At 31.5% G+C, this 16,152-nt stretch overlaps 1 protein-coding gene across 1 annotated transcript in view; it reads right to left on the reverse strand.

Moving 5' to 3' along the window:
* Window positions 1–16,152, reverse strand: part of LOC129231020 (diacylglycerol lipase-alpha-like) — a 175,791-nt gene that overhangs the window by 85,645 nt on the left and 73,994 nt on the right. Inside the window, exons 6-10 of the mRNA XM_054865266.1 lie at window positions 15,820–15,954; window positions 12,403–12,480; window positions 11,643–11,764; window positions 9,912–10,059; window positions 746–829 (exon numbers count right to left, since the gene is read on the reverse strand). Of these exons, the coding sequence (XP_054721241.1) occupies window positions 746–829; window positions 9,912–10,059; window positions 11,643–11,764; window positions 12,403–12,480; window positions 15,820–15,954 (567 nt within the window). The remainder of the gene's footprint in view (window positions 1–745; window positions 830–9,911; window positions 10,060–11,642; window positions 11,765–12,402; window positions 12,481–15,819; window positions 15,955–16,152) is intronic.

Below are 16,152 nucleotides of genomic sequence, written 5' to 3' on the forward strand. Positions count from 1 at the left end.
GGGAAGGAATACACCGGTACCTTATTGGTAACTTTTACTTCATGCGTAAAATAGACCTTTGAAAAAAAAAAAAAAACACTATTCTTAAAATTTTCTTATAGGTTTATAGGGAATTTTTCTAAATGGAGGGGTGATGTGAAAAAGTCGGTGCAGTAGCTCACGTCTTTTATTAAGATATATCCGTTTCTACTTTTTATAAGTGTACACAAGTTTAGTACATATAATGTTAAAAAATTGAATTAAATTAATTTTGTGATAATGATAATGAAACCTTTGCATGCAACGTGAAAAACAGTTGCTTTATTTTAGCTTTTTCTGAATGAAAATGTGAGCTACGTAGAAAAATACCACGTTTCCTGCCCATTTTACCCTATTTCGTCATCAGTCTGCAATAAATGCTTTTGATTTTCAAATAATGTGCTTTGAGACGGATTTTACTTCTCAGTCAAACGGAATGGTTGTCGTCGGGTAAAATTTGAATCAGTTGCATGGCAAAAATATTGCCGTCAAAGACTAGCGTGCAACCATTACCTTCCAGTAGAATGGATTTCAATATTCACAGACCAGTTTTCTTATTTAATGAATAAGACTTTGAGCCTCCTTAGGCATCCGTCATACATTTTTCAGTTTTTTTCACCTCGCATAAACTGAAATCTTGAATGAATTTATGTAATTTTACTTACGATTAATTCATTTGCATTTAAAATCATTTAATAAGTTCAAATTATGAGAAAGATGAACTTACTTGTAAGGATAAAGTACCCCGTATCGATATTACGACTGTCCTTTTTTCATGATCCAGAGCAACAAAAAATGGCGTTTCACCAATCTAAAAAGTAAAAAGTTCATCTTATAAAACAGGAGAATGAAAAAAAAGATGGAAAAGAAACCGAAAGAAAGAAAAAAAACATTATTTATGGCATTGACTGTCGGTAATATTGGCCTAGTATTTCGTCCCCAAAAGTTAAAAAAATAAATAAATAAGAACAATTATAACAGAAGGATCAATGCAAAAAAACAATATACAAAGCTTAATTACCAAAGATATAACTACCAACATCGCTCAAATAGGAGTAATTATAAAACAAAATGTTCAGATATTAATTACTGAATAAGAATGTGTTATAAAAAGCTTGAATGCTACCATGCATTCTATATTTTTAAATGCCCATAGGGGGAAAATCCTCCAGGATTTTAACTATAATTCCACAAGTCATTTTTCATAAAAGTGTTAGAACTTGAGATGCCTTTAGTGTACTTCAGCATAAGCACCATTAGTTAATTGGCGAATTTTAATTTTTCTCGATTTCTCTCCAGGCTTTCCGTGGTTATTCGATTTCGAAATTCTTCGAAGAATCACGAATTTGAATTTACTCTGCTTTTTGCGTAGAATCACTCTATTTCAGATCAGTGCAGGGTGTTATTGATCATCATGGATTTTTCGTAAAGTTACAGTAGTTGAAACTTGGGGGACATGCAAAATATCCCAAAACTGTATTCTGCTGGGTGCAGGTAAACGACAGTATCTGCAAAAATGAGTTTTCGAGATATTTGAACAAATGTGTGGTGGGTTCAATATAAACAATAAAAAAATGTTGGAATTAGACGTTTTTTTCGTGTCTTTTTTTTTCAGCGGAAACCAAATAGGCGAGCTTGTACAATAAAGATTATACAATAGATGACAAAATGCAAATAAAAAAAAAAGAAGAATTTGCAGTTACTGCCCTTCACCTGCACATGACAGTATTGCAAATAACTGTTTTCTCTCACAATTGTAGCTTTTTTAAGTTCAGCATAAAATTTGTAGCTTTCAGAAATTCAAGAATACAAGAATCAGAAATTTAAGAATTCAGAAATTCAAGAACGGATAACATTTTAGTTATTATTTTAAGTTTTTGTACAACTAATCAAATAATATTATTTTATTTAAGGATCATTCCTGAATACAGAAATTACTTTATTGATAGACAAAAAAAAAAAAAAAAAACTTTTTCTGGAGAAAAAACTGTATTTTTGCTGATTCTATGATTTTATTTCTCATTGAAAATTTTTTTTGAAACTTAACATAAATATTACTATAAAGCCATACCATAGCGTTATATAGAGTTTATATATAACTTTATGGTATGTATCTCATACATTTCATACCATATTAAACTGTAGACATTTTTTTTCAAGAAAAAATAAAAGTTTTAGAGTACGGAATTTTGGTACACATTACCTACCAAAATATCATTGAAATGAAAAATGGTGAGACGCGGCCTATTTGATGATTTAATATTGAACGACTCTTCTACAATTCACTTTTTCTACGCTTCTGCACTTAATATTAGAAAACATTGCTTGAATTTAAATGTGTTCCTTGTAAAAAGTTTATTAATAGTTGAAAATTACTTTTATTAAATGTAACTAGGGGAGTATGAGATCACTAGGCAACAAAGGGTTTAAGAGAAAATGAAACTACTTTCAGCCTGCCACCAATTGAGACAACGCTCTCTCCCGACCTATTACTTCATCAATAATTAGTTTATTTTTTTTGGATTGACAATATCAAATGAAGCTTTCTAAACCTTATTATGAAGGTTATGCGTGAAAACACGTTTATATTAATTGTAAACAACATGTCATCAAATCAATGCAACGAATTACATCGAAATAATTTTTGCAAGGTACAATACTTTGCTATTATACTAAAATTTTGATTAAACTTTAATTTTTAAATCATAAATTTTTAACTTTGAATAATTCCGGATTTTGTTAAGTATATCTAAAAACTTTTGGTATTTAATCTTAAATATTCATAGTTTACATTTGTTATAAAATCATACTAAGTTCATACGCTGCACGTATTAACTCATTATACCTCCGAAGAAGAGACACTTCAATTTCAGGAACAAAATGTTCAGTCACCTTAGTGTCCCTTGTCGAGAAGTTCTACTGTATATAGAAATATTTTAATCTGTTTGTTCAATGGAGGGATATTTAAATGTAAAAAAAAAAGTTAAGAGTAACCTTTTGTGCTTGGTTTAAACTTTCAATCAAATTTTGCGCGAAAAAACTTATTGAAAGCACAAATAGAATTGTATTTGTGTAGCAGAACAGCTATGGCGGAAAATAAAATATTTTTACTCGATCTATTTTTACCCTCTGAAAAAGAGTTTTCTGAAATTCTGAAACACGTTTATGCGTTTTCATTGAAAATTTTATTCAAAAGTACAAAGCCTTTTGTAAAGCTTCCAAGTAATCGAAGTAAAGCCTCCTTTTGTACTCTGAAAATATTAATGCTTTTATGTCTTTGACAGTTATGATGATAAACTCTGATAACATGTCACAAAATACGAAAATATTGACGTAAAAACGCAAAATGTCACGACAAATACATTTGAAATTGGTTTCAGCAAACTTGAACGAACAACGCAACACGCAGGTTTGATATCGCTTGAGGTATTGCTAAATAAATGTTATAAAAAGCGTTATGGCACCTACAGCAGTGGTTCTCAACCTGGGGGTAATTGGGAAAATGGGTTTTCCGAGGTGTAAAAATAAGTACAAAGATTGAGTACTCGTTCGATCACAAAACAAAATTATTAAGAGCATGTGCATCAAATCTAACTACCTAATCGGTAATTAGTGACTTATAAAAAAAGACTAAACCTGGAGCTCGACTTACGACGTACATTGGCCAAAACAACTTATTGAACAAATTTTGATAACTAAATAATATCAACTCTACAAAAATTGTAAATTACTGCAGACGCGTGTTTCGGGGTAACAAAAAATCCCTTTTTCAATGCAAAGTGTGATCTTTTGGATGAAAGATCATTTTTATCCAAAAGCTCACACTTCTTTGAATTGAAAAGGGTTTCTTGTAACCTCAAAACAGGCGTCTACAGTAGTTTGCAATTTTTGTGCATTAAAAGGTTGGTAATTCATTCATTTGATTTGCAAGCACAAAGATCGCACCGTTGAGATTCGTTATTTAATATCAACTGTCTCATTGACTAATTTTTAGTTCAAGAATAAATAACTAAAAAACAAGTATTTTCTTTGTCTGAATGATTAAAACTATTAATTAAATTTTTAAAAAAGCATTTGTAGATTAAAGAAAAAATAATGCAATAGCTAATTTGTTTCTAGACTGAACTTCATTTTTTTATGGAACGGGGGGGGGGGGGGGTAATTGCTAATACATTACCTACTTTTTGGGAAACAGCCTTAAAAAGGTTGGGAACCGTTGACTTAGAGGTTTAAATCATACTCATCACCTTTCCTCAATGAATTGTTCAATTGAAAATAACTTTAAAAGTTAAAAATAGCTGTCTCAAGTGAACTTGAAGTTGATGTCAACATCATCCCTTCCTTTTTTTTATATTCACGAGTAAAACTTACTATGTAAAATCTCCTCATTCTCATTTATGGTAAGTTTATTTCCAAAACTCATAATGTATTTTTCTTACTCTCTGTTTACACCTTCACACCGTTGAGATACCTTTTACGACCCGTGTAATTGGTACTCAGACAACTCCAGCGAAGAAAGCTAATAAAATGGGATGTTAAACGAAAAGATTTTGCTGACACTATCTCCTATTTTGTTTCTTACCGTGAAAATCTACTCTAAGGTAATTGGAAACTCTTCTCAAAGATGCCCACTAGAACTGGCGAATAACTGATATGCAAAATTAATTTGTAAATATCTCAAAAGCGGAAGTCTGTTGTCGTAAATTAAGTTTATAAGTGGGTTTGGGCATTTTATTTTGACTTCATAATAAAGGCCAATCAAAATTGTTGAGTTGGAGAAAATTATTATTTATATATTACAGTTGTTTACTGTTATATATTTAAAGCAATATCATTTCGTTATAATATTGGCCAAACCAGTTTATTTGGTAGTGAAATTTTTTTTTTTGTCTTTCTATTTCTTTCCCTATTTTTAGTTAGTACAGTAAACTCTCGCTTATCGGCGGTCGGATTATTCGCCGTTCGGATTATCCGCCGGTCTTTTCAAATTTTTTTTCTTAACGGCCATTATATATTTTTTGAACTTCTGATAGTGTTATTGTTTGTTTTTAGCGTATAACGTATATTTTTTACATTCGATGTTAGTAGATGCAGCGTAGCAATGTTTTTAGCTATAACTTAAATGTATTTGTGAGTGTTATTTATATTTAGTATCGTGTTTTGCCTATTATTTAGATTATCTGCGGTTTTCATTTATTCACGGTTACGGTGCCACTCTATTCCGCGGATAATCAAGAGTTTATTGAAATAGTTTGCTACTCCGACAAATTACACATTAAAAATGAAAACGATGTATTTTTTGCCATCAATAAACTGGTTCCAGGAACGGATTTAGAAGATATTTCCTCCACCAGAGTTTGTGCAGGTGTGGGATCAGTTCTAGTGCCTTCCTTTGTCTGAAAACAATCTAATGCAGAGTCGTCAAGAAGCTACATCGCATTGCTAAATATCGAGGTTTAATTTCTACTATTCACTTACTTTCTAAACCAATGATTGACATATTCATTTTGCAATAGCATGCTTTGAATATCACAGAGGAATGGAACAGGAATATTGACTTGAAAGAATGCATTTTCAAGTACAGTTCCATATATTTCATATCACATCCTGAATCGTCATAGCAGCAACAACTGAGAATAATCAAACAAGATGAATGAACCATCTGACAAAGTGGTTCATTTATGGAGACTCGCAAACATCATTATACTTTCAGCTCAATTATCTTCAATCATTGCTCATTTTTTTTAATAAATGAGAAAAAAAAATATAAATGATAAAAGTCATTTCTTAACGAATTATAAAAAATCTCTTAGATTATTCTGCTGTGGTATCTGCAGTAGGGGAGAGAGGGGCTAAAAGTTCCGTTTTTCAAACAAGCTCAAAACTTAGTTCTACAATTATTATTCTGAGATTAAAATAAAGTAATATATGCCCTTTAATGTTAAGACTTTCTTTCGACTTGTATTTCGTAATATGGTTTTATAATTTATTTTATGGTACCAAAAGTCAAATAGGAACAACTTGCCCCTTCTTGGGCAGTTGTTTCGATATTAACACGACGATGTGTAACGATAATGATTTTGAGATTAACAATGTCTCGGGACGAGTAATTTGTTAAAAGGTATAATTTGTGATAAAAAATAATTGTTGATATAAACATGTGTTTATTTAAATACTAATAAGCAATATCGACCGAATAATCAGATGTCTTTCTTAAAATTAAAATAAACTAAACTAAATTTTTTAGCATTGATAATTTGAATTTAAAGGAGGTTTAACTATTACCCTTTAAGTACAAATACATGTATTAAGGCACAGTTAATAAGTATAGTATCTTTATAATCTATTAACATAGTAAAAGACTAAAAATAGAAAATTATAGTAAAATTAAATAAAATTATTAACAGCTTCTGTATCTAGTAAGCTATGATTGCTAGTTCAGTCTTAAATCATAACAGAAAATCGTCTTTGAATACATAAATGATACGATTCTTCTCATATGACCCATAAAACAGATTAGTGCAAATGATAACAATAAACTCACAAAAACCCGCGGGCGGATATTGTTATTGTGAATTTCTTTATAATTTTTTTTTTTTTTTTTTTTTTTTTTGTTGATGACTTACTGAATGTAGAAAATACTGACCACCCCTCCCCCGCTTTACATGTTTTTGGTGTAATCTTATTTAAATTGGTAGATCAGTTTGCATAATTTTCTGTGCCTGTTTGTAATGATGAGTGATTCTTTTTCTGCATTTATGTACATTTTCTGCATAGTACAGTTATCACTTTTAGTGTTAGCCTCTAGTATCGTTACTTGAGAGTTTGAATGTATGTCAGTGTTCTTGATTTTCTTTTGCTCTTGTACTAGTAGTGTTTTTTTAACTATTGTGCAACATCAAATGAATATCTGCGAAATTCACTTATCTGCAGTTATCGTGGTACCTTAATCGGCGGATAACCAGAAGGCAACCCAACTATGGCAACTACCTTTCTCCAGAAATTACACCTCCGGTAATGAAAGTCCTACGCAGATTTGACCAGACCGAACTCACAAAGGAGAAGCTGAAGTCTCTGGTTAATGATGGCTAAGAAGTTAAAGCCTAGACAGATCCGCTTGCGTAGAATATGATCTGTCCAATGAGACATCTGCTTTGTCTGAGCAACATTTAACAGTTTCACCTCTTTGACTACTTTCTCAAATCACCGCAAGATGGCGTAATCAAGCTCTAGAGCAAAAAATATTATCCTTCGAAAATTTCATCTTTTCATATCGAAGTAAGGAAGAGAGTTTGATTCGCATTTTGATTTTCGAAAATTTCAAATTTTTCTATCTGTCTATTGGAGAAAGAAGTTCTTTGGGACTAGCTGCTCTTTTTTGGGAGCAAGTAGTTCCTCGGAACAACGTGCCCCACACGCACATGTCATTGATAAATTAAATTATAGGTAAAACAACACGTCAGTCGTTTCAGTGTAGTATTTTAGGACACTCAATCTACTATATTTGTATAAAAACACCAAAGAACTAAACACTATCAATGTTCATGAAAAGGACCAAAAAGTTCAAAAACAAAAATATTTACAAAAGTAGATCAGTGATGCACGTGCTCAGCGTTTAATATACCGGACGCCAGTGGCTTAACTAATATGTCTGCCATCGGTGCGCAGCAACATCCCATTTTATCAGATATTTACAAAATACATTTATCTTATTTCTTCATTGAGCCATTTCAAAGGGAACAATTTACCCGCGGATTTTTAGCCCCACCCTCCCTTATCTGCAGAAATGAGGTTTTGAGATATTTGAAGAAACGCAATTTGGATTTCACACTAATAATTGGGAAATGTTGGAATTTGACGTTTTTTTTTTGTGCTTGATTTTCAGTGGAAACCAAATGAGCAAGTTTGTACAATAAAGCTAAAGTATAATACATGAATATAACAAAAATGCAAAAATAATAAAGAATGAAAAATTTGCAATCACTGCGCGAGACCTTCCTACTTCAGTATTAAAATTTCAGCTTAAAAACTTTCAAATAAATTCAATATTCTTTAAAATAAATTTTAATACAGTTCCAAATACTTTTGTTGTTCCAGAAAAATGTTAAATGGAGTGAAATATGACCAGTGGACAAATGAGAGCATCGAACATGCATTTAAAGATATACGTTAAAATAACAATTCATTCATATTTTAGATTTCCATTTTACGAATAAACAATATTATCTTTTTTGAATAACTTATTATCATTTGTAGTGTTTATTGGTCTCCTGTAATTAGAATTTGAAGTTTGCACATTGATTTTCTTATTTGAGAATGTGGTTCATCAGAAAGAAACTCGGATGGTCCATCCATAGCTGCCAGTTGCCATGAATGGACGACATGCCAAAATATTTAACTTTAAATTTAATTATTTATAAAATATGCCCCCTTATCCTAAAAGATAATGTTCCAATTCAAAGTGAAATATACCGAGAAATTAATGTTCTAGTCAATGCAAAATTTAAGTGGGAACCATTTTCTAAAAATATTAAAAACAGTTGCCGTCCATTGATGGCAACCTTCCCCTATCCACTAGTGGATCTATCTGATAACGTCTGGCGAAGAAAAATGTTAAGAATTCGGTAGAGGTGGAAAAGAAAATGTAGGGCAACTTTAAAGGTAAACATTTCAGCTTCTGTAATTGAGAACTTATTCCACTAAAAATAAATAAAAATATCTTGCATCCACTCAGACAACTCATATTTAATTGACAAATGTTAAAAAATAGCTACTAAATTAATTATCATTTTTTATTTTAAAATATTCGATGCAATGAATCCTGTACAAGCCTCTTGTTTGTTATGCGATTTTGAATTTCACAAAATTAAAGAATAAAGGAATTTAACTACCTCTTCTGATTAAATATGTGCCATAAATGATAAAACCCTAAAAACTTTTGTCTTTTTAAATCAAAACAGAAATAAGTACAATTGCTAAGAGTGCAGGCGTAACTATTAATCATCATTAGTTACGCAGTAAAATTATTGGGGAGGTGAAAATCTACTTACGCCTATTTTGCTATATTTTTCCTATTACACAGCAAATATTTATCGTCAGAAAGCACTATTTTCCTAGAACTTGAACTTTAGCGCACAAATTCGCCGTCAATATTTGAACCTAGTTTGTCGCTCGCTTTGTGAGTTCTCCTACTACTATACTAGGGCCACTTGTTTAAAGTTAAGAACATTTGTTTTAAATTCCGTGTAAAATAATATCAATTAATGCAGTTGTGAAAAAAAAAACAAAAAAAAGGTGAGTGAAAAGTTTTATTTTTATGTCTATCCTCCATCGTTAACAAACTTTCGATAAAAATTTCTATATGGTGTTGTATATTCTGCCGTGGCCAGGTAAAGGGCAGTAACTGAATTTTTTTACTTTTCATTTTTGTCATCTATTATGGTTCTATTGTATAAGCTTGCTTACTTGGTTTCTGCTGAAAAAATTGCTCGAAAAAAACCCCGCCAAATCCCGATTTTTCTCTAATGTTAGCATTGAATCGAAAATGCATTTCTTCAAATATCGCGAAAAGTCATTTCTGAAGATATTGCTGTTCCCCTGCTCAAGGCAGTATTATGCTCCCAACTACTGTATTTTAAAACATTAAGTAAAATATCTTAAGTTTCCAGTACCTTAAGAAGATCTAAACAACGAATTTATAAAAAAAATACAAATTCGATTGCCCGTATAGTGAGTACTCACATTCACTCATTTTTAAGCACATCGTTCCAATTTAATGAACTTAACTCCAGTCTTGTGTAAGAGCGCAAAAAATGGCGAAAAATGCGATACTCATTTGTGTTTTGTAACTGCTTAACGAAAGAAAAGTTTGTGTAAAAAACATTTCTGCTTACCTCAACATGATATGTAGCATATATTATTTCCATGTTATGTTCTCTACATAAGCGTTTTAGAGCGGCATAGTTACATGAGCAGCAGTTGTCTTCAACAATTGTAGCAGAATCACATTTTTTCTTTTCATCAGTATGAAAGCAGTAGCACCTAGTATCAAAAAAGCAGAGAATAATGAAAGAAAAATGTTAGCATCTCGTTGAAGTTTATGTTGGAAATAATTACTTGGAAAATGAAATACATAGCCGAAGTATATTTGTGCGAACGCACGCCATGTTTACTTCTTTCCGCCTGTAGTGAATGACTAAACGCGTCTAAAAACTAAAATGTTTTTCATTGTTAAAAATCTAAAATGATTTTTAGAATTTTCAAAGCAAAAACATTTAAATGTGTAAGCGTGATTTTTTCTTCTTCTAAAACCAAGAAAAAAAAAAAAAAACTCGTTGAAAGTGACTACATGAAAAAGATGTGATCAATTTATAATGAAAAATATTTATACATTAAAATCTAATGCCTCTATGGTTGGTTTTGAGAAAGAATAATTAGAGACTATGAAGCTTCAGTAGGTGAGTGGCTATTGTTATCAAACATTAGACTATCGCTTTCCAGTTGAGTTTTCGGATATAATTGAATAAATATTAAGACAGAAAGGCGTTAAAAATAAATAAAACACTATACTGACATTCAAACGTTCAGTATAAAACATCCTATTTTTTTGAAACTGCGATAAAAAAAATCACCTTTGAAAAACTTTATTAATAGACACTATTATTTACAGCCAAAAGAACTAATGGTAGGATCTTACGCCAAAGAATTTATAAACAAAAAAGTAGACACTTTTAGAATAAAAGTTTTTGAAATATGTAATGGAATATATTTCTAACAATGATTTAAATTGAAAAACAGGTTTTATATTCGAAGTAGACCACTCAGGATTATTGATTGAAACCATTACTAATATAAATAAATAAGATTTTTTTTTTCAATATTTTAATGTCTGAAATGTTTTAAACTTCATAGATGGTAAATAATTTTAATTAAAATATCATCTCCTTAAACTTGAATTTTGTATCTGTGTCGTTACATTCGGGGTCATTGAAAGAAGGTCCGGGGGGGGGGGGGGAGACGGGGGTTAAGGGTCATTCTTTGCACGCAATTAACTTTTCCTAGTTCACTTCACAAAATTAGCTATAACACTATTCATCCCGAAGTATTCTAGAAAAATAAAGAAAATAACCCTTTCTCAGATAAGAATTAAAGCATTTAGAAGCAAAAGGATGAAAGTACCAGAATTAAAATTTTGGATAAAACTAGTACAAAAGGAAGAAGAAACTTATCTACTTAGGGCAAGAGATAGATCTAAATGAAAACCAATCTACGTTTTGAACTTAACACACATTTTACCCAAAATTTAAAAAATCCACTCATCCCTTTGCTTCTTACTGCTTCAATTATGAACCAGATTTTAAATCAGAAGTTTATTTCATAGATTAGTGACCTGTGACCTGTTCTGAGCCATAAATAAGTCTTATGGCAAACACTTGTTCTCAAAATGAGCTATTCGTCAGGAGGTTAGGTCTAGTATGTAGGAAATTAAGTACTCACCAAGGTTGATAAAATTCTGATGAAGAGAGCAAAATCCAAACTTACCTTTGCCTAAGTAGTGGTTTACATCAATACCATGAATACATTTTACAAAGAAGATCTTTAAATTGCTCAAATTTAATACTAACCTTATGTAAGGACACAGTTGACAACAGCCAGTTTTCTTTATCATCATAAACATCGGCCACCCATATACAGCTAAAGCGTAGTGAAAGTAATGTGTGATTGTAAGCACCTGGTCAGCAACAGCCTGTGAGGAAGTTGTTAAGTTTAAACCCCTGTCTTCGAAAACAAGGTTGAACAAAGTTAATCAATATTAACTATTCTACTAATTGAAGTGGCAAAAGCAAACAAATATAATTTAATTGTGAATGAAATTCCCGAACAAAGGACTCGAAATTTAGCAGATACAGATAATGCAATATTGAAAATTTAGTTTTTGAAATGAAAAATTAAAATTACTAATTAACTGTCCGAGTGAAGTATTCGAAACCGGAGTGTGTCATTTGCACACGACAGAAACTAATTTTGATAAATCGAAGATCAGAATTGTATCTAGTTAGTGAGGCAAGAAGAATTCAAACAATCACTCCCAGCAATGTCATTGACTTGGTAACAAAGATTAATTGAAAATTTTGGTCCAGCTGTTTTATAACAATAGAGATTTTCCCAGACGGAGCGATAGAATAATAGCTTCGGGAAATTCCGATAGCAAACAATGTTTCTTTCTCAAACGTAAACTTGTTTGACTTATTGAGATTAAAAAGTGCTAAACCATTTAAATTACTTTGATAGATTTTCTTTTATTGAATGCATTGTAATGGAGAAAAAGTGATCAGCATTATTTGTTGAAAATGGGAAAGGGATAAAGGAAAGGAAAATACTTACAGGGTGTGTAATGTCAAGGAATTTTGTGGCAGGAGTTATTGCAACGCCTGAGAGAAACTGGTACGTTTCATCATCTTGCTACAATGAAGATAACATTTTTTTCAAGTTACATTAGAGCAATAAAAAATTTAATAAAATGCAATATTTATTGACATTGAGAAAATTTTTAAAGATAAAGCTAGGCTTTAAGTGATATTTCATATGTGAATTTTAAACTTTTCACGTAATTTCAACTAGCATGTTGAATTTGCAAAAGAAAAAAAAGTTTATTTCTGCTAAAAGGCTTGTTAGATTCGACAATTAAAATAAAAATGTAAAAAAATGAGCTTCATTCAAATTTCTCTAAGAGGTTCTTTTGAGGTTTGCAAGAGGAATGTTTTTGGATGTGCACAACGAAAAGTGTGTGTGATAGAGGCGCAGGAGAAATAGTGGTTGTTATTAATATTCTGTGTGAGAAATAATTTACATCCTGTTATATTGAAATTTGTTTCATTTAAAATAACATTATGAGTATTATTTAATGGGCTTAGAGCAGTGGCGCAGCCACGGGAGGTGTTTTGGGGTTAAAACCCCTCCCAGAACACAATCACATTCATTTTCTCCCTTTAAAATCAAGGGAAAAAAGTCTTTGAACTTTTCCAAGCGGAATAGGTTTTAACAAAATATCTTACTGCTTTTAATCATCGGGAAGCAGTCAGAAATTACTTTTCAATTCTTAAATATAAAAGTTGTATTTCATGATGAGCACCCCACGTCCCGACTGGTATAAGATAGCTAAAATGGTGTCAATAAAGCTCTACAGAGTATCATGGTCCCTCAGCACTTCCACCACTACACAAATCTTTTTTAGGGACATCTAGAGAGAGGAAGCCTACCGCACCGGATTTTCTGAGGCTCTTAACCAATTCTCATCGAAAGATCGAAACCGTTATTAGCTAGCATTTGACATTCATAAAGACATGAATGTATTTGACGAGGAGGTTTTAAATGATCTCGCGAAAAACACACACACACAAAAAAAAGGCTATAAGATTAAAGTAAAGCTAATAATAAATATTCTGTGCATTTTCCCACTTTCTTCGTTTCATAGTGATATCAATACGAATTATTAATTGTTTTTAAGCAGTTACTTTGAATGAATAATTACTAATCTGAAGAAATTCTTTGATATTGAATAATTACGCATTGTAAATGAATGGAAAAGAAAGCAACAATTTTCGATTTTGAAAACCCTTCCCAGAAAAATTTTCTGGCTGCGCCACTGGCTTAGAGTAAAAGTTTCCAGGACGTGGAGCTACTGGTTCTGGTGTTGTGTCACGTACTTTTTATGGTACAAAAAATATCTAGAAATACCATTAGAATTTACCAAAACTTAAGAAATGCAAAAGGTTTTAAAAGAGAAAATCTATGCATTTTTGAAAAAGCTTTTTATAATTTGCTAGCAGTACCAGCACGGCGATGCCCGCGCTAAGAATTTAAAGGAAGTCCGGTGAATAAAAAAAAATCCACGATCCCTTCCATCCCTTCTGGTGTGAAATGATCATTCTTCTTCAACTAAAATGCGTACACACATTTTCAAAAACCTATTAGAGTTTCTTTGAAACTTTAAACTATTCACCAAAAAACACATAAAAATATTAACATTAGCTTTGAAACTCAAAATAATCCTTCAACTGTATAATTCATCGCTTAACGCGCCAAACAACCACGCTACCGTAACAGTGCCCTTTAGCGAGTGAAGCGGTTTTTTTCTGCAATTTAAAATGTTTCGCCAAATAAACAATCTTCTTTATCTTTACTAATAATAAAGCTGAAAGTCTCTCTGTCTGGATGTCTGTGACGCGCATTGCGCCTAGACCGTTCGGCCGAGTTTCATGAAATTTGGCACAAAGTTAGTTTGTAGCATGGGGGTGTGCACCTCGAAGCGATTTTTCGAAAATTAGATTTTTTTCTTCTTCGATTTCAATTTTAAGAACATTTTCTGGAGCAAAATTATCATAAGATGGACGAGTAAATTACGAAATTATCATGACGTGGAAAGGGAGAGCGAATGAACATAGCCAATTGGCGAAAAATTCGTCATCCATTATTAGTAAATATACAGGCGAACCGAATGATCTTTTAATTTTCAACTACGGGCAAAGCCGTGCGGGTACCACTAGTACTATAATAAAAACGTTATAAAGAGCAATCACAATTGACACTTCCGACAAATGAAGTTATTTACTTAGATAAGTAACTATCTTCAACTATAAGAACAAAAACAATCGTTGTAGAAATAAGGAAAACAAAACCCAATAGAAAACTCCTACAAAATCAAATTATGTACCTGAATACCGAAAAAAAAAAAAAAAAAACATTCAAAAGTCAGTTTTCCGACCACAACAGTCCCACAATAGCGTAGCTATCGACACTGTCGTTCATCGCCCTCTCGAGTTAATTTACCCCGCCATCTATTAGGAATTCATAGAACTAAACAATTAATTAAACATTTAATTTGCAATTACAAATATTTCGGGAACGCGGTCGAACGGGATAAAAAGTATCCTATGTCTACCTCCCCACCAATTTTCAGCCAAATCGGTTCAGCCGTTCTTGAGTTATAACTAGTGTAAATAACACGACATTCTTTCATATATATATATATATATATATATATATATATATATATATATATATATATATATATATATATATATATATATATGTAGATAGATAGATTGTTGAATAGCAAATTTGTTTTGCTTTAATCCTTAAAAAAGTTTGCATATATATGGGCTATCCCCATAGGACATTTTATCCCGCACGTGACATCATATATTTCATTAAAAAGTAGCAATTTTAAAAGGCCATGAGCAAAATGTTTTGCTTAAGAAATCACAAATATGTTTGTGATTTCTAAAGCAATGAGATTTTATTCATTTTCCTCGCAAATCCAAATCTATGAAACGCTTTCAAATCAACGAAAACATCTGTGAAATCGTTTCATTAGTTTTCTTTAAAAATATGTCCAAAAATATTACTATTTTTTACACACTAAAAACATCTTGAGTAGTACTGCGGCTATTCTACTTTAATCGCTAAAAGTAGAATCTATAAAAATATTTTTTTACTTTTTTCAACTCCAGTATGCTTTTGGGTGAAGCTTTAGCAGTTACAGACATGATAATGTAGGCATTAGACTTATTTGTCTAAGAACAACCGTGACCCAAAACGCTTACTTTCCTACTTAAAATAACCATTGTATTCAATTGAAAGATTTACTACAAAAAGGAAAAAGTTTTAAAAAGCTGCCCCCACAAAAAAAAAAAAAAAAAAAATAGAAAGAAAGCAAAGAGCTCCAAAGAATCATCGACACACAGATGAAAATATTATAAATTATCATAGCACGAATTTAATGACATTTGTAGAGCATACCTTGTTCACGATGCCTTGTCTTTCCGCCTTTTGAAGTTTTCTTAATAGCACAAGACCGGCTATTACATCTGAAGGGACAACATCTAAATCACGAAAAAAGTCCGAAAGCAGCTTCGCAATATCCGTGAAATTATTCTGAAAAAAGAGAGAGAGAGAGAAAAAGTTACATTCAAGTGAAAACAGGGGCAAAGCAAAATGTTCTGTTGCTTTGGTAGTTTCGCCTCAAAATTGCTGTCAAGATTTTTTCCGGAAGCTCTAATAGCCATTTTATATCATTTAATATGATATAAAAAATATTTTCACTATGTCTAGATGATTTGCTTTTTTTAGCCT

This window comes from Uloborus diversus, chromosome 10 (genome assembly GCF_026930045.1).
Source record: "Uloborus diversus isolate 005 chromosome 10, Udiv.v.3.1, whole genome shotgun sequence".
Classification (NCBI taxonomy): Eukaryota; Metazoa; Arthropoda; class Arachnida; order Araneae; family Uloboridae; genus Uloborus; species Uloborus diversus.